At 38.4% G+C, this 20141-nt stretch overlaps 1 protein-coding gene across 1 annotated transcript in view; it reads right to left on the bottom strand.

Annotated features, from left to right (window-relative positions):
- Positions 1-20141, bottom strand: part of Sugct (succinyl-CoA:glutarate-CoA transferase) — a 932078-nt gene that overhangs the window by 789267 nt on the left and 122670 nt on the right. Inside the window, exon 7 of the mRNA XM_008836273.3 lies at positions 3569-3660. Within this exon, the coding sequence (XP_008834495.1) occupies positions 3569-3660 (92 nt within the window). The remainder of the gene's footprint in view (positions 1-3568; positions 3661-20141) is intronic.

Here is a 20141-nt window from a genome sequence, read left to right as displayed (position 1 = left end):
GGGATTCGGCTGGACAACGCTCCAGCAGCGGAGACTTTCAGCACCGGAGCGGCGGACAGAGACGCGAGACCTGAAGCCGCAGAGAAGCCCGCTGTGCCATTCCGGGAGTGCGCCCAGTGGGCGCGCACACCTATAAGTTGCTTTGGTGTTTTATCACAGCAACAGAAAAGTAACTAACAGAAGTTGGTACTGAGAGTGGGCTGTTGCTGTGAAGAATCTGACCATGGTGTTCTGGGAAAGATGTAGAAGACTTTGGAACTTTGGACTAGAAAAGTGGTTGAATAGTCTAAGCAGAGCTTAATGAGCCATTCTAGTAGAGGTTTGAGGGACAGTAGTGCTGAGAGTAATACGGGTTGTAGATGCCCAGCTCAAGAGGCTTCAAAGGGAGAGGAAAGCAAGGACTTGAACTGGGCTAGAGGCCATTCCTGTGATATTTAAGGAACTGCCTTCTGCCATTATCCTAAGAACTTGCCTCAGGTTGAATTAAAAAGTAATGAACTCTGTGGCAGAGGAAATTTCAAGACAGCCTAATGTTGAATCTGTGATACTGTTATTAGTGACTCTTATGCAGATTTATGGTGAAAAGGAACAAGTGGGGCAGAAAGAAATACAAAATGTACAGTTTGAAGAAGAAAAAAGTACTAGAAAATTTAATGTTGCAGTAAATGCCTGCGCTAAAGATGTTTTAATTACTAAGGAGATTAGTACCATTGAGTAGAGGCCTCCTGCTGGTCACTACAACATGGGAAAAGTACCCTCAGAGCAAGACCCCACTCATCTAAGCTTCCAACTTGTGGAAGGAGAAAGTCTAACAACAATAGCTGCTGCAAATATGATTCCAAGGACTAAGGGCCCATCCGAAGCAGGCAGCCAAACTTGGCAGTGTTGTTCATGTGGTACTGGCATTGGAAACATGAACGATGCAAGAGTAAAGGGGTTGTGGTTTACCCCTCCATGATTTCAAAGAGCTTCTGAGGCCAGGCAATGTGTGGCAGGGCATCTGCATGGAGGCCCTAAGAGCTCATTTAATGAAGCTGTAAATTTGAAGCCTGGGTTGTAATGAAGATGTCAAGATGTTGGAGATGACAAAGCTGTGAGACATTACCAAGAAGAGCAACATACAGGAAGTGGAACCGGGCCAAAAGAAAGATGTATGTTGCAGGCAACAAACCTGGAGGAGTGGGCAGAGCCATCTAAGCCCTTTGGAACTAAAGTCTCAGACATCAGACATGGAGCAACAGGATTTGGTGTTTTACCAACTGGGTTCCAGTCTTATTTCAGTCTAGTATTTCCTCACTGTGCCTCCATTCCTCTTTCATAATGGTAATGTGTATTCTGTGCTACAGTATGTTATAAGTACATAATTTGTCTTTTCTTTTATGTGTATGAGTATATTGCCTACATGTATGTGAGTGCACCCGTGTTGTGCAAAGCTGCAGAGGTCAGACAAGGGCTTTGGATTCCCCTGGAATTGGAGTTAAGGATGGTTCATAGCCTCCATGTGGGCGCTGGGAATCAAGCCCGGGTCCTCTGCAAGAGCAGTCAGTGCTCTTAATTGCTGAGCCATCTCTTCAGCCCCTAATAATTTGTCTTTTTTATTTGACAGGGAGTTACAGTTAATATTTTCTTGGAGTCTTTGGACTGATTTTGATTTTTTTGTTGTTGTTGTTTTGGTTTTTGTTTGTTTGTTTTGTATTGAGACTGTTAAAGACTATGGGAACTTTTTAAAAAATTGTACCAAACATATTTTGTGTTATGATGCAGCCATGAGCCTGTGGGAACCAGGGAGTAGAATGTAGTGGTTTGAATGATAAATGTCCCCCATAGGCTCATATGTCTGAACACTTGATCTCCAGTTGGCAACACTGCTTGCAGCAGTTTAGGAAGTATATATGTCGCTATGGGTAGGTTTTGAGAGATCATAGCCTGGTCACACTTATAATTTCCCTCTCTCTCTCTGCTTTCTGCATGTGCTTGAGATGTGAGCTCTTGGCTTTCTGCTCTGGCCTCCTGCCACCATGCTGCTTCCACTGCCATTGTGGATGCTCCCAAATAAACTTTTCTGTAAGTTGTCTTGGTCATGGTGTTTTATCACAGCAATAGAAAAGTAACTAACACAAGAGGCTTTAAGGAAGAAGGTGAGGAGGATAATAGAATACATGAGGTATGAAAGTGGAAAGAGAGATACAGGAGTACTGTGGGTGGAAAGGTACAGTGAAGGAGTGAATATGAGGGAGAACAGGTAGAAGAATCAATAAAAGTATGTACGAAAATGCCATAATGAAGCCTGCTACTTTGTATGCTAATTAGAAAATAAATTTTTTAAGTTGCAAGGTTAAGCACAAAATATATGTTTATCCCTGTCAGAATATAGTACAGTCACACAAAAGGAACCACATTAGTACTTTACCTCAGTCATTTTTTATTTATTTTAGCATCTGAATAAGAAATTTACAGATCCCAGATGTTTTCACATTATTCCCAATTGACTTCAGTGCCCTTAAATAAAAGCACTCACAATAATGACATTTTGGACATATGAGAGCCCATGGGATAGAAAGAACAAAGAGAGATATGTACACACACCATTCTCTCAATAAACAGAAAGAAAACTGTTCCCTTGGATATTTAAAGAAGGATTATGTACATTTTTTTCTGTGACTGAGAATGAAATATCAGAAGACAGAAGTACAAAAGACCTTATATCTTGAGACATTAAAACCCCATATCTGCTTTTAATTACATATAAGACTACAAAAGAGAAGAGTTGAGGTCACTCTGCCTCAGTTTCTCTGAGTACTGCAGCAATCTGTCTAGAAGAATTAACTAAGGAAATTCAGAGAAAGAATACCTACTGAAAACAACATTTTAAGCTTACGAGTCCCATTTGTTTTGAAATGGGTGCCTTTTAAGATTTTATTTGGTAGGCTTTCATCCACTGTTTTTGTTTTATTTTAATAGTGTTCATATTCTTTTCACCAAAAGTCTTTGCTTTGATCTAACCAACCACATTTTGGATATATATTTCCCTTTAGAAACTCCCAACACACCATCAATGGTAAGGGATTATTGAATCAAATAATTCTTCTATTGTTAGATTCTAATGCATATGACAAATCAGAAACAACTATACATTTAAGCAATAAATTTTCAAATACATATCTACTTACAGTATTCTAGAAGAAAAAAGAAACTTATATATACATACTAAATGCAAGCACTCTTAACAGATATGGGTATCTATGGTCTAGTCAGCTATTCTAATTCATGGAAGAAATAATTCTAAGTCACAAAAAGGTGATTATTTTTTACTACTATAATAAACATGAAAAAGTGTGTTCACCAAATAATCCATCACTTGCTGAAAAAGATTACTCTTTTCCATGGGATCATATTGAAGTTTAGGCTTCAGTTCACTTGTAATAACCACACTTCTGTTTTATTTTAATAAGCCATTCACTTTCCCTGGCTTCTTTCTAAATTTAATTCAAGTTTAATTTAATGAAGAAGAAAATGTCTCTGGAGTATATAAGGGTAAACTTAAGAATATTCTGAAAAGAATACCTACCTCAGGCCCTGTGATATGCATCAGACCAGAAATAGCAGAGGCAACAGCATCATAACCAGCACGCTGAGACATGGATCCTGTCTGGCCATACCCTGCAAGAAAAACAGACAGTCAGAGCCACAGGATGTGATAGTGTGCCAAAATCATGTACCTCTAGAGATACTGCCATATTGTTCCTGTTAAAATTGTGTAGCCCCTTGAAGGAAATAGTAATGAAAAGAAAGGGGGTAAGTAACACTAATGGTGTTTAGAAACCTATAATTTTATAAGCTTAGTTTAAAATACACATATAGTATATATTTAATGCAGTTACCTGACACAATGGGATAATGCTCCCTGGCCCCCAGAAACCATAGACTAACAACAAAAAAACATGTTGGGCAAGGGATACATCCCTTTGAGTTGTTGGTCCATGGGTTCTCAGAGACCCCCCCCAAAAAATATAGGATATTACCATTGCTCTTGGTTGCCTGACAGAATATGAAAGTAAGACCCTATTGCTGAAGACACTACTTACTTGAAGAAATCAAACTACCTCCTCCCTGAGGGCTAGCTCTCATAGTATTAGATGTGACACAAGCTGTCAAGGGGGGAAAGTTATCAACAGTCTTATCCAGCTGTAAAGCCTGAGAGCCACAATCATAACAAGACAGGCAAGATATCACCAATGGTTCAATAGTAGCACTTGTATCATGGGGATTAACCAACAGTTGTCTAAGTAAACCTAAAGCCTGCTCAATTGGAGGGAACTCATGCCTGGTACTATAAACCTAGCCAAGAACCTGAGACTGGAGAGGTCATAGGCCCTGGAGGAGAACCTCCTACTACCATATTATTAATGTAATATAGTTTCAGCTGCCTTTTCAGTACTCATATGCATAGATAAGTGCCGCTCTCACATGTTGTCAAATAAGTTTCTTTCTGCAGTAGAGACTATTAGAGAGATCAACAGCCAGTCAATTTGCAGAGAATAAGTGACTAAGGGGTGTCCAGCCCAAAATGTGATATCTATAACACAATGCATACACATAAAGCTCAGGAAACACTGCCAATGAGGGGGAGGGGGGAAGATTATAAGAGCCTGAGGACTAGGACAACTGCTGCACTAAAGTGTCTTCTGGATAGGACAGGGATGATGCTCACATGAACGTTCAGCAATATGGTTGTCTGCACAAGATATGCAAAGAAAACATCAGTTAACATTCCAATATGGATGGAGAAAAATTTCACAAGGCTCCATCTCTAGAGGAAGAGTTACAGGCAATCAGTGGCTAAGTAGGGTAAAAGCAGGTCTTCCTTTCTTTCTTTTTTTTCTGGGACAAGACTTCAATTCTAAGTGGTCAGCCCTAAACACAAGGACAAGACTAACTGGACTCAGTAGGGTTTATAAAGAGAGAGTTCATGAAGGTGTTTGGGGGACACAGGAGAAGTTGGAGGGGGGATGGGGTAGCAACAATGACAATACAATGTATTCAAAAACTATAATAAAATGAAAATTCCTTTTTAAAAAATGTGTGAAGTTGGAATTGGCTCAGTGTTAGGAAAATCAGTATGTACTTCTATCCAGGTGCCCAAATCCCTCAAATGAGACAAACTGAGGCCCCTCACCATGAGCACAACTCTAGAATCCTCTAAATAAAAGCTTGTAGGGAAATATACTCAGAAAAGCAAACAGCATACTAAATAAAAATGCATCTTAATAGTTGCCTTCTGACATAAATTCTTTCTGTTCAGCTTACAAATGGGAAGCACAAATATCCTAATTAAATTGCAACTTCCAAGTATTTCTATTAAAGAGATACATAAATAGTTTCATTAGAGACAGTAGGCACAATGAAAAAGAGAATGAACTTAAGGATTAGGATTAAATTATGGTTCTGCCACTATTAAATCTTAAACAATTCACTTAATTTCCATGAACCTCAATGTATTATCTGTCAAATAGCAATATTGACATTTATCTTGTAGATTTACTGTCAGAATTCAACTTGACAACACAGCAAAAACAAATGGAATTTTACATTAATATTTAAACATATAAATCAATAAATATGCATTATTCGATATATCAATAATATATTAGCTTATATTCTTCTATACAATATTTAAAATCATAAGGAAAACTGTCTAGAAGTAAAAAATAATAATAGATATCTTAAGTAATGAAATAACGCAAAACATCCATAAAATTCAAAATTTTTGTAGTTGGAATCCAGCATTCCTTCATTAAACAGAAGAGTGTAACAATGATTACATATGATATATATCATACATACTTCTGTGGGAGCCAAAAGTTATTCTGCCTTTTCACCTTATATTTACCTTAGCATAATATCAGTAATAGCAACAATTTGACCATAAATAAAGCAGTTTGCTAAGATTTCTCTTTGGTAATGTGCAAAATTGAATAATCTGTTGAAAATTCAATGATCTGAAAATAAATATGCATTGGAATCCAAATAAGTCTTTTTATTTTATTTTTATCTTTACAGTTTCAAATCAACTGTTTACAACCCAAACTGTCAGTTCTTTCTGTAGAAACTGAGAGGATAGGGAAAATTAAGGAGGTTGTAGAAACAAGAGAAGGGATCTCTCCCCCTCTCCTCTGTTCCCTGTTTCTCCCTCTCCCTCCCCATCTCCCTCCCCCTCCTCCCCTCAGCCCCCCCTCTTCCCACCCCTTCTTTCTTTCCTTTTCCTTCCACTTACTTTCATTGTAAAGAGCAAGCTCGCCATCTTGTGGCTTTTATGAATATTGCCTGTCAAGCAAAACTGCATTTTCAGAACTGTTAAGGGAAAAAAATACAATACACAGTATGGGGGCGGTGGGAAGAAGTTGAAAGGGAAAGACTCATTCACCATTGCCCTGGATACCACATGATCTGCCCACTTGTTTTCACTTACTTTTCTTCTTAAACACGTCTAACTTCTTCCTCCTCTCCTTAGCCACTCAGATCTCAGAAAGCAGCTTTACCATCGGCATTCATGCTTTCTGTGACTCCACAGCACCTCACGGTGTTCAATACCCTGTCTACCACTAGTTACCCTTTGGAGAATCACAAACCCTTTGTCAAACTGTGAGGAGTTGTGCACAAACTCCAAAAGAAAGTAACAAAATGCATGCCGTTGGTAGAAACCATTCCTGCACCCTTGGGTTGAGTCAGATTCAGCATTTTTAGTAGCAATCACTGCTTACATTCATCTTCTCCAAGCCCAAAGCACCTCAACTTTCAGGATAGCTCTCCTGATAGAGATCAACTTAAGGACAGCTTTGAGGCTTCTAAGAAACCAAGAGGTTCAGGATGGGGTTTTAGCCTGACAATTATAAAAGAGGACAAAATTAAGGATCTCTCGGGTCTATGCTATTTCACTGGCCTCCTGGTTCTACTCTCTGCCTTACTCTTGCCTTTTGAGATTACAGGATTCTGTATAAAATGTAAATCATGCATTGCTGCAGGGAGGAGTGGTGCATGCCAGTCACTGAAGCATTTTGGAGGCTGAGGCAGCAGGATAAAGAGATCAAGGTCAGCCTGGACTATGAGTCCAAATTCAATCTGGCCAATACATTAAGACACTAACTCAAAAAGCAACTTTCTTTTACAAAAAGAAAAAAAATCTGCTTTCCTGAGGGCTTTCCAGATCACCTAGAGTAGGTCCAGACTCAGAAAGTCCCACCTGGGTGGGTCACTAATTGCTGTCTGGCCTCAGGTCCTCATTTTTCCCACTGCCCTATACAAAAGCCCCTGCATTTCTCAATGTCCCCCACCTTTGTAGTACCTAGAATGTTCTTCCCTACAATCTTCATTGGCTAGATGCTGCTGCTGTGGTGTCAGTACATCCTCCCCAGAGTAGCCTTCCCACCTGCCCAATCTGAAATAGAACCCATGGAAAGCAATTCCATGGCTGATCTCTGTGATAACTCAGAGCATAGAGGAACCTCCAGCATCAGTAAGTGTGTACACGACACATGAATGAGTGTGAAAAAGATATACTTTGGGAAACAAGAGTAGGTCTTACTATGACTGGTTGTATGACAAATAAAAGTCTGTACTTTCTCCAGTAAAACCTGAAATAAGCTGTTGGAGATAATTGCCAGACTGGGAAGGTCAAGACAATTAAATTTCTACAGTTCCAGTTTATGGGCATTCCCCTACAGTCCCTATCTGCCCTGCTCTCTTCTCACTCAGTGTTCTCTCCAATGAATTCATTCACTCCCCAGCTCCAAAACACATTGTTAACCTCTATGTCTAAAAAAATAATGACAGTATTTATGGAGTTGTATACTAAGCACTATTATATTTTTGTTAATTAGATTATTTATTTCACACAATCCTCAGAGTTAGGTATGGTTGTTTACATTTTATAACTGCAAAACAGAAAGTTTAAGTTACTTGCTCAAAGTCACATGCACAGGAAATATTACAGCAGAGCTGAGGTTTGAACTCAAACCTGTGTCCTTAAATATAAAGATGTTTACATGTATTTGTGCTTATACTGACATGTCCATCCAAAAGTATGAAATGCTACCAACTGTTGATGTCCTAAATAGAAATTACATCCCATGTCAGTCAAACTCACATACCACCAACCAAAATTGTTCCTTCTCCTAGACTCACTAGATCACTTAGTGGGAAAAAAAAAAAAAACCTTCGATATTTGCATAATCAAGAAACTTGAGTCACCTTACACACTTATCTTTCTCTTCTTGCTCATATCCAAAACCTTCGATATTTGCATAATCAAGAAACTTGAGTCACCTTACACACTTATCTTTCTCTTCTTGCTCATATCCAATTGATCAGTAATTCCTGACAAATCATTTAACCTGCCAAATATCTCCCAAATCCATACAAGCTCTTAAGTCCTTTAATTGCTTACTTACTACCCCACCTCAGTTTACTCTTCATATGCTACAAAGAACTTCTAAAATCTGAATAAGTCATTTCCATATTAAAATTCTTACCAAATTATCTGTAGGCTTAAAATAATATTCCTTAGCATGGCACAGTGAGTTTTTATGATATAGCTTATACCTACTCTATATATCTTACCTCCAAAACAATTCATAGTCTATACAGTTTTTCTGCAATCAGGCAAGGTTCTTTAGTTCCTCCGAGCCTTTCCAATTGTCATTTTACTTGTGACTACCCCCTCCACTGTCTGGTATCTGATTCCCTCCAAGATACAGACTAGGTCAATGACAGGCTCTTAGGGACATGAAAGAAAGAGGTCTATGCTGGTAGTGATTTCAAAACAAAATAGAAAATGCCAATACAATGGCTATTAGCTAGATAGCTAATACTAATACTCCAGAAACTGCAGAAATTCCAACTTAGACCATTTAACTGAAAGAGCAGAAGTCAATAAGATATTTTTGATGAATAATGAAACACTTCAAAATGCATATAAATGTCTGCACTTCACTTCTTTTTTTTCTGTTCATTTTTAGTGTGAAGAATTAAAATGATAAGATTAGGCCCTGAGAAATCTGGTGTGGTGGTGCACACCTTTAATCCCAGCACTCAGGAGGAAGAGGCAGGAGGATCTCTGTGAGTTCAAGGCCAGCCTCATCTACATAGCAAGTTCCAGACAGGCTGGTGCTACAAGGAGACCCTCTCAAATAAATAAATAAATAAATAAATAAATAAATAAATAAATAAATAAAAATTAAATAAATAAATAAAATAAGGCCTGCAAGATAGCTCAGCAGGTGATAGCACTTACCCTGTAAGCCTGATGACTTCAGTTCATTCAGTTCAATTCCTGCCAGCCAACATTTAAAAGGTGGATGTGGGCTGAAGAGATTGTTCAGCAGTTAAGAGCACTGACAGCTCTTGCAGAGGACCCAGTTTCAATTCCCACATTCCCAGCACCCACATGGTAGCTAACAATTTGTAACTCCAGTTCTGGGGGATCTGACACCCTCTTCTGACCTCCTCGGGCACTGCATGACATGGGTGCATCTACCCACATGCTGGTAATACACTCACAAATAAATAAAAATAAGTAAATATTTTAAAAGCTGGATGTAATGGTATGCCATTCCTAGCATTCCTATGGCTAGATGGGAGGCATAGACAGAAGAACCCTCTGGAAGCTTGTGGGCTAGCTGGACTGGAATACATAGCACACCAGAAACAAGAAAGACTCTGCCTGAACAAGGCAAAGGGTGAGAGCAGACACCCCAAAGCTATCCTCTGTCCTCCACATAAGATACCACGAACTCACATGCCCATACTCCCTCATAAACACACACACACACACACACGCACACGTGTGCATACACACAAACAATAATAATAATATTACCTTTTAATTAAAGAAGAATATAGACTCAGTATTCTTTAATATTTTATTTAGATAGTGTTTTATGCCCATTGGAAAGGCTTAGGAAAAAATAACAGAGGACAATAAGTATCTGGACTACAGACTATAGTGAACTGAAACACACCAAGTATGTTAAACTCTGGATTTATAAAGAATTTTTTTATCACCAGTAGCCATTGCTATATACTAAGGAATAAATTCATTATTGTGATAACTGGCAAATGAGGGAAACTTTTGCATCTATCCTACCTTTATTGAGTAAACTATACCTTGAGTAATCAAATAGTGGAGAATAAAAAGATTTGATGTATGTATGTGTGTGTATACATATGAGTGTGCATAAACACATATGCATGCATGTAGAGGGCAGAGGTGAAAGGTCAGGTGTCTTATTGAGTCACTCTCCACCTTATTTTTTGAGACAGGGTCTCTCACTAACCTAGAGCTCACTGACTGGCTAGGCTGAGTAGCTAGAGAGCTCCAGCGATCCACTTGTCTCCACATCACCCATCCACCCCCACCCCAGAGCTGGGGTGGTATTTAACATGGATACTAAGAATCTGAAACCAGGGCCTCATGTTATCACAGCAAAGACTTGGCCAACTAAGCCACTTCCCCAGCCTCCAGAAAGAATTGTTTCATGGAAGTTTTCTAATCATGAAGGAAAAATAGTAGTTAAAAACCCATTGCTATGAATTCCCAATGAATTAATAGTTATAGGCAACCATTACTAATAATAGACATAGACAATCATTATTAATGATTGCCAACATAACACAACAGAGAGGTCATTATGTGCCCCCTAGCAAAACAGCACAGCATTTCCTATGAAATATTCCTGGAAAAAAAGAAAATCAAATCAAAATCTGAGTAGCTTATAGATTTGTCACTTTATTATAAAATAAACAATGAAAACAACATGGGAACATAATGAGCAAAATACAATTAACATAACAGGACAAATGAGCTGGTATTTAAATTACAAGAAAAAAGATTGAGAAGGCACTCTAATGTGAAGGAGACAACTGGCATGCATTTGGATCTCTCAGCTTGCAAATTTGAAAGGAGGGGATTTAACAACTAACTGCATAATTGATAATATAAAGTAATGTTTGTGCATAACAATGGCATTAGTATTTAGGCTTTAATTTTTTTATGTTTTTTATTTATTGTATGTAAGTGGTCTTTTGGAGTTCAGAAGACAACCTGCAGGAGTTTGTTCTCTCCTGTTACCATGTGGGTTCTAGCAAGCAAACAAACTCAGGTTTGCATGATTGGTGACAAGTACCCCTTCCAGCTGAGCCTTCTTGCCAGCCCTATTTGAGCTTCAGAAAATATCAGTTTCTGGTAGGGAGACTGTCCCCCAATTACAGTATAACTCTGTTAATCTCTTGTTATATTGTATATGCATATATTTTAAGAAGATTATATAGTGGCAAGTTGATAGCTGTAGCTGCCATGTGGGTGGCTGGGATTCAAACCGGGCCTTCTGCAAGAACATTCAGTGTTCTTAACCTCTGAGCCATCTCTCCAGCCCCCATATGACTTTTTCTAAAGGCCTTCAGTGTTCATTATCCCTCCTCTTATTCCTTCCCCTTCCCTGCCCTCCCGTTCCCCATCCCATTTTACCCTTCCTACTTCATTACTTCCCTGTCCGCCTTTATATCACTGTACTCTATTTCCCCTCCCATGAAGCATCTCTCCCATGGCCCCTTCTAGATTTCTGACATCTATGGATTTTCCAATTGAAACAATTATATTTAAAGGTTCAAAGCTAGCATCCACTTATAAAAGACAACATCTGATGTTTGCCCTTCTGGGTCTGGGTTACCTCACTCAAGATGATAGTTTCCAGTTCCATTGATCTACCAGAAAATTTCATAATTTTATTTTTCTTGACCAATGAATAACCTTCCATTGTGTAAATGTACTATATTTTCATTATCCATTCATTAGTTGATGGGCATTTAGGTTGTCAGACACAATAGGCTAGCAAATAAAAAGTCCCATGGAAGAAATGGATTCCCACTTCACCAGAGGTAGAGCTCTCTGCCCAACAATAGGGTAGGGGCTGAGCAGACCAACCAGCTTTACATACCCAATAAGAAAACAGACAAGGCACACCAATAATACAAACAGAAGCAAACTTCAACTCAACAAAATAAGGCTTGAATTTCATACCAGATTCACAAAAAAAAAAAAACAAAAGAAATCCACAAGCCAAAATCAAAACAGAAAAATAATAATATGGAAAACCAAAACAGCATGTTCCAACCAAACTCCACCAGTCCTACAGAACAGTACAACAAGGAGAACCCCCTAGAGATAACCCAGGACACAGAATTTAAAAGAACAATCATAAACATGATCAAGGAAGTCAACGAACTTAAAGAACACACAAACAAACAAATCAAAGAACTGAAAGAAGACAGGGATAAGCTTCTGACTAAATTCACAAAAGAGAAACATTGAAGAAAACTCAGGTTGAAATGAAGAAGGAAGTGAAAAACTCAATAAGTCAATTTGAAAGTACAGGAAAAAGCCTCACCACTAGAATGAATGAAATGGAAGACAGAATATCAACACTGGAGAATAAAGTTGAAGAATTGGACCAATCAAGCAAAGATTATGATTTTTTTTAAGACATGAATGGAATATGCAGTGTATGTGGGACACAATGAAAAGACCAAATCTACATACCATAGGCATAGAGGAAGGAGAAGAATTTCAGGTTAACGGTATTGGCCAGAACTTAAACAAGATGGTAGAAGGAAATTTCCCAAAATTAAGGAAACACATCCCCATACAAATACAAGAGGCACATAGAACACCAAATAGGCAGGAAAAGAAAAGAAATTCCCCAAGGCATATCATAGTAAAACCATAAATGTGCAGAACAAATAAAGAATACTGAAAGCTTCAAAGGAAAAACAACTCACATATAAAAGAAACCCATCAGAATTATAGCTAATGCAAACTATGAAAGCCATAAGAGCCTGGACCAAGGTATTTCCAGTTCTAAATGACCGTAGATGTCAACCCAGAATTATTTACCCAGCAAAAATGTCTATTATAGTTGAAGGAGAAAGAAAAATCTTCTACAACACGAATAGGTTGAAAGAATACATGCCCACAAAACCCGCCCTTCAAAAAATACTTGAAGCAATACAAAGAACAGAAAAGGAGCAACTATACACCAGGGGCATCAGAAAGAAACTGAACGAAGGTATAATTGTGGAAACACAAAATTATACAAAGAATGCAAACAGTAATCAAAATGATGGCAACCAACATACATCTTTCAATAATAATTTTAAATATCAATGGACAGAAGTCCCCAGTCAAAACATACAGGCTGGTTGAATGGGTGAAGAAATAAAATCCATCCTTTTGTTATCTGCAAGAAACCCATCTCAACTTCAAGGACAGGAACTACCTTAAGGTGAAAGGATGGAAAAGAATATTTCAAGCAAATGGCACTAAGAAACAAGCAGGGGTTGCAATTCTAATATCTGACAAAATAGACTTCAAAGTAAAACTAATCAGAAGAGATAAAGAGGGTCACTTTATTCTGATCAAAGAAACAATTAACCAAAAAGATATTACAATCATGAACATACATGCACCAAACTCTGGTGCACCTAAATTCATAAAACAACACTACAGTACTTTAAGACACAGATGAACCCCAACTTAATAATAGTAGAGGACTTCAATACCCCACTGTCTCCATAAGACAGGTCAACTGGACAAAGAATAAACAGAGAGACATCTGAATTAAATAATACCATGCAGCAAATGAACCTAATAGACATCTTCCAAACAGTCCACCCAAGCACCAAAGAATACACTTTCTATTCAGCACCCCATGGAAGTTTCTCAAAAATTGACCACATACTGATGCACAAAAAAAACCCTCAACAAATATAAAAAAATTGAAATAATTCCATGAATTCTATCAGACCACAATGCAATAAAGCTTAAAATCAACTCTGGGAGAAGCCCTAGTAACTACACAAACTCATGGAAATTAAACAACACCCTCCTGAATGATGAGTGTGTCAAAGAAGAAATTAAGAAAGAAATAAAAGTATTCCTGGGTTGGGTGTGGTAGCACACGCCTTTAATCCCAGCACTTGGGAGGAAGAGGCAGGTGGTTCTCTGTGAGTTCAAGGTGGGTGAAGAAACAAAATCCATCCTTTTGTTATCTGCAAGAAATCCATCTCACCTTCAAGGACAGGAACTACCTTAAGGTGAAAGAATGGAAAAGCCTGGTCTACATAGTGAGTTCCAGGCCCTCTGGGGCTACATGGAAACTCTGTCTCAAAAAGTATTCCTTGAATTAAATGAAAAGAATAATATAATGAAACCTCTGGGACACTTTAAAAGCAATCCTGAGAGGGAAGTTTAAATTTCTAAGTGCCTAAACTAAATATCAGAAAGAGCACAAATAAATGACTTAATATTTCAACTCAAGACTCTGGAAAGGCAATAATAAATGAAACCCAAACCCAGCAGACAAGAAAAAAATAACAAAAATCAGAAACAAAGAATACAATACAAAGAATCAATGAATCTAAGAGCTGCTTTGTTGAAAAGCTAAACAAGATAGACAGACTCTTAGCCCAGTTAACCAAAAGAAAGAAAGAAAGAATCCAAACCAACAAAATAAGAGATGAAAGGGGAAACATCATGTGATGGCTAATTGTGAGTAGAAAGAAAGAAAGAAAGAAAGAAAGAAAGAAAGAAAGAAAGAAAGAAAAAGAAAGAAAGCAAATCCAAATCAACCAAATCAGAGATGAAAGGGAAAACATCACAATGTACACCTAAAAGATCCAGAACACTATAAGGGAATACTTTAAAAGCCTATACTCTATTACATTTGAAAACCTAAAAGAAATGGATATCTAAAATCATGGGACCCACAAAGTTATACCAAGAAGAGATCAACAGTTGAAACAGACCCATAACATATAAGGAAATTGAAACAGTAATACAAAACTTCCCAACTAAAAAAAGCCCAGGCCCAGATGGATTTACGTCAGGATTCTACCAGGCATTCAAAGAAGTGCTCCAACCAATACTACTTAAACTATTCAAAAAGATAGAAAGAGAGGGAGGACTCCCAAATTTCTTCTATGAATCCAACATCATTCTAATACCAAAACCAGGTAAAGACACAACCAAAAAAGAAAAGTATAGACCCATATCCTTAATGAACATAGATGCAAAAATTCTCAACAAAATACTTGCAAACTGCATTCAGACGTACATCAAAAAGATCATTTACCATGATCAAGTAGGCTTTATTTCAGAGAGGCAGGGATGATTCAATATATGCAAGTCAATAAATGTCATAAATCATATAAAATGGACTCAAAAACAAAAACCACATCGTCATATCAATAGATGCAGAAAAGGCCTTCAACAAAATTCAACAACCATTCATGATAAAAGTTCTAAAGGGAATTGGACTGGACAGAACATACCTCAACATAATTAAACCTGTAAACAACAAATCCACAGCCAACGTCATTCTAAATGGAAAATAACTGGAAGCAGTCCCATTAAAATCAGGAACCAGACAAGGATGTCCACTATCTCAACTCTTTTTCAATAAAGTGCTGCAAACTCTGGCTAGAGCAATAAGGCAAGAGAAGGAAATTAAAAGAGTGATAATTGGAAAAGAAGAGGTTAAATTATCCCTTTTTGCAAATAATATAATACTATACCTAAGAGATCCCAAAATTTCCACCAGAAAACTCCTAGAACTGATTGAAACTTTCAGTAAAGTGGCAGGTTACAAAATTAATCTACAAAAATCAGCAGTCTTTATATATACCAATAACAAGCAATTGGAGAAAAAGTACAGGGAAATCCTCCCATTCACAATAGCCTCAATTAAAAAAAATATCTTGGAATAAACCTGACCAAAGACATCAAAGATCTCTACAACGAAAATTTTACATCTTTAAAGGAATAGACTGAGGAAGACCTGAGGAGATGGAAGGACTTCCCATGCTAGTGGATTGGAAGAATTAATATTGTGAAAGTGACCATCCTACCAAAAGCAATATATAGATTCAATACAATTCCAATCAAAATGTCCATGACATACTTCACAGAATTAGAAAAATAACATCCTTAAATTCATATGGAAGTACAAAAGATCCCAGATAGCCAAAGCAACCCTTAGCACAAAGAGCAATGCTAGGGGATTACTATACCAGATCTCAAACTATACTACAGAGTTATAGTCACAAAAACAGCATGGCATTAGCACAGAAATAGACACATAGATCAATGGAACATCATTGAAAAACCCAAACCCGAGTACATGCAATTTCAGTCACTTGATACTTGACAAAGGTGTCAAGAACACACAATGGAGGAAAGAGAGCATCTTCAACAAATGGGGCTGGCAAAACTAGATCTCCACCTGTAGAAGAATGCAACTAGATCCTTATCTTTCACCTTGCACAAAAGTCAACGCCAAATGAATCAAAGACCTCAATGTGAACCTGGAAACTCTGAAACTATTCGAAGAAAACAATGGCAATAACCAACAAGATATAGATGTAGGAAAGGATTTTCTAAATTGGACACCAGTTTCTCAGGAATTAAGGTCAATAATCAATGAGTGGGACCTCATTATACTAAAATGCTTCTGTACAGCAAAAGAAACAATCAAGAAAGTGAAGAGAAAATCCACGGAGTGGGAAAAAATCTTCACCAGTGACACATCTGATAGAGGTTTAACATCCAGAACATATAAAGAACTCAAAAAACAAAGAAGCAAGAAAGCAAATGACCCAATTAAAAGACAGGCTAAAGATTTAAACAGAGAGTTCTCAAAGGAAAAAATAAAGATGGCTAAGAAACATCTTAAAGTGTTCAACATCATTAGTGATTAGGGAAATGCAAATAAAAACCACCTTAAGATTTCACCTTACCCCAGTCAGCCTGGCTAAGATCAAGAAAACAAATGATACCAAATGCAGGCAAGGATGTGGAGAAAGGGGAATACTCATTCACTGCTGGTGGGATTGCAAACTTGTGCAACCCCTATGGAAAGTAGTGTAAAGAACTCTTAAAAAACTAAAAATGAACCTACCATATGACCCAGTTATACCACTCCTTGGCACATACACAAAGGACTTATCCCTTTGCAGAGATACTTGTACAACCATGTTTGTTGCTGCTCTTTTCACAATAGCTAAATAATGGAAGCAACCTAAGTTCCCCTCTGACAAGCAGTAAACGAAAATATGGTACATTTTCACAATGGAGTTCTGCTTAGCAGTAAAGAAAGATGAAATAATGAAATTTGCAGGAAAATGGATGGAACTAGAAACTGTTATACCAAGTGAAGTAACACAGACTCAGAGAAACAAAAGACATGTTCTCCCTCATTTGTGGATCCTGGCACCAAAGCCTTATAAACAAGTATCCCAGTCACCACCCATCAAAGTAGGTTCTTTTTCAACACAGAGTTACACCACTGATAACATACAGAGATTCTCTGTGAATTGTCCAAGCATAAGTGGCACATCTAGGATGGCACCTCTATACCTAAGACTCATGGAACATAGAACAAGGGATGAAGAGAACACTAATGCATCTTTCGATTCTCATCAATGAAGCTCCCTCATACAACAGAGGACCAGGAACACAAAAGCCCACAAATAGCCAAAACACAGAGAATAAGAGTCGGCAGAGTGTGGGTCTTTGGACAGGACTCTTATATTGAAGTCCACCCACCCAGGGCTCAGGAACCATTGCGGAAGCATGGGCAGAAAGATTGTAAGAGCCAGGGAGGAGGTTCATGACCATACAGAAATGGTCCTACAGGTGCCTGAGACCCTTCTCATACAAACCTATAGCAATGGTGTCAGCATGCACAAGACCCATGCAAACTTAGGCAGACAAAAACCCAGCACAGAATTGTGGAAATGCACAGCAAGCCCCAATCTTAGCCAAAGAATTACTGGCAGCTGATTACTGCTGAGTGAGGAAGAGCTGATCTTCTCAAAGGGAGAAACTCTAAATAGGATGACTAAACCCTGGTGAATGAACTTGCACTGAGCAACATCTCAGGACACTAGCTTTACATAATAGGCCTTAATACAACTGACAGAATGTATGAACTCCAGTGGGGGGGGGCTATGGGAGGGTGCCAAAGGGGAAAGGGGAAGGGGGTATAAAGATGATTTTCTGTATGAAATACACAAAAATTCAATTAAAAAAGAGAAGGAAGGCCCAATCCTGGGGCAGCAAAATGCCTAGCTTCAAGAGATGTGGGAAGCAGCAGGCTCTGGATCTGTACATCTCTGTTGGGTGGAGTTCTTCACCATCACTTGACAACCACAGAGTCCTTGGCAAGTTACTGATACTCTTAAGCATCAGTATCCACAACTATAAAATGGTGCGAGAATTACCTTAAAAAAGAAAGAGAGAGCGAGAAAGAGAGAAATAAGAAAGAAAGAAAGAAAGAAAGAAAGAAAGAAAGAAAGAAAGAAAGAAAGAAAGAAAGAAAGGAAGGAAGGGTGAATGAATTCCAACTCACACAGTTAAGTACAGCACTAGCATGTGCAAGGCCTAGGGGCTTTTTTGGCACTGTAACAGAAGGAAGGAAGGAAGGAAGGAAGGAAGGAAGGAAGGAAGGAAAGAAAGAAAGAAAGAAAGAAAGAAAGAAAGAAAGAAAGAAAGAAAGAAAGAAAGAAAGAAAGAAATGAATTCCCTTTTTTGAAGAAGTTGACTAGGGGTCCAACAGACTCTCAAATAATACTGGCTCTTGTCCTTACTCTTGGCTACCTGCCCGAACTTGATGGTAATACTCTATTGCTGAAGACACTATATACATTAGCCATAGAACAAATAAGGAGAAATCAAGCTGATACTGATCTCAAAGCTTCATCTTTATTGGCTAGTTTTCACAGTGCTAGAAGGTGCTATATGCATGCTACCTAAAGAGAAAAGTAATCATCAAACTTGCCAGCTATGAATACCGCAAGCCACAATAACTGGCCTGGCAAGATATGCCCACTGGTGCAATAGAGGCACAAATATTACCTGAGTTAACTATCAACTTTCTTCACAAGATGGAACCCATACCAGGCACTGTTATCAGGGCCAAGAATCTGTGGCTAGACAGGTCAGAGGTCACACGGGAGAACCTACTAGTACTATTCTGCTAAAAGGACATAGTATTAAACTGACTCCTAAAGACTTATTGTTATACCCATAGATTAATACATCTCTCAACTTTCACCAGAGAAGCTTCTTCTTGCAGATGGCAATTAACACAGGGATCCACAGTTAGTCAATGTGCAGAGAATAAGAGACTGCAGAGTTCTTAGCTCTGAATGGGACACTTATATCAAATCCCTGCCTCCCATGAATCAGGGATCACAGCACAGTAGAAGATGAATGATTTTAAGAGCCAGGGGTAGTACTTGACTACAAGGAAACAGTCTTCTCCAGACAGCATGGTAGTTACTCGTATGAACTTACATGACTGTGACAGCATATGAAAGACCTATATGAGCTCAAGCCAGACAAAATGCCATCATGGAGGTGTGGAGGTAGGCAAGATACCCCAACACTAGCAGAGAAACTACTGGTAACTGGTAGCTGTCAGGAGAGGGAGAATCAGCTTTCTTAAGGCTGTGACACTGCATAAGTTGATCAGGCTCCAGGAGATGAACCTACACCAAAGAGATTTTGGGGACAAAAGTTAAACTCCATAGACCTTCAAAAAAAAAAAAAGAACACACTGAGCATGGTGGCTCATACCTGTAATCCCATCACTTGGGAGGCAGAGGCAGGTTGATCTCTGTGAGTTCAAGGCCAGCCTGGTCTACATAGTAAGTTCCAGACCAGCTGAGGCTGGGGCTACAGGGTGATCCTGTTTCAAAAAAAGACGTCCCCCAAAGAACATGAAAGGGGGAGTCTGATAGCGGGGGGGGGGGCGTCTGATAATAGGGAGGTGCAGATAGGGGAAGGGTCCGAATATAATCAAAATAGGCTGTACAAAATTCTCAAAAATTCAATAAATACATTTTTAAGGGGCTAGAGAGATGGTTCAGTGGTTAAAAGCACTGACAACTCTTGCAAATGACCTGGGTTCAATTCCCAACACCTACATGATGGCTAAAAACCATGTGTAATTCAGTTCCAGGGGATCTGATGCCCTCTTCTGATTTCTGCAGGCTTTGCATAACATGGATACATTTACACATATCCAAAC

Source organism: Nannospalax galili, unplaced genomic scaffold (assembly GCF_000622305.1).
Source record: "Nannospalax galili isolate Female #2095 unplaced genomic scaffold, S.galili_v1.0 scaffold54, whole genome shotgun sequence".
Taxonomy (NCBI): Eukaryota; Metazoa; Chordata; class Mammalia; order Rodentia; family Spalacidae; genus Nannospalax; species Nannospalax galili.
Note: the sequence above shows the minus strand (reverse complement) of the source record. Positions and strands in the feature narration are given on the sequence as shown.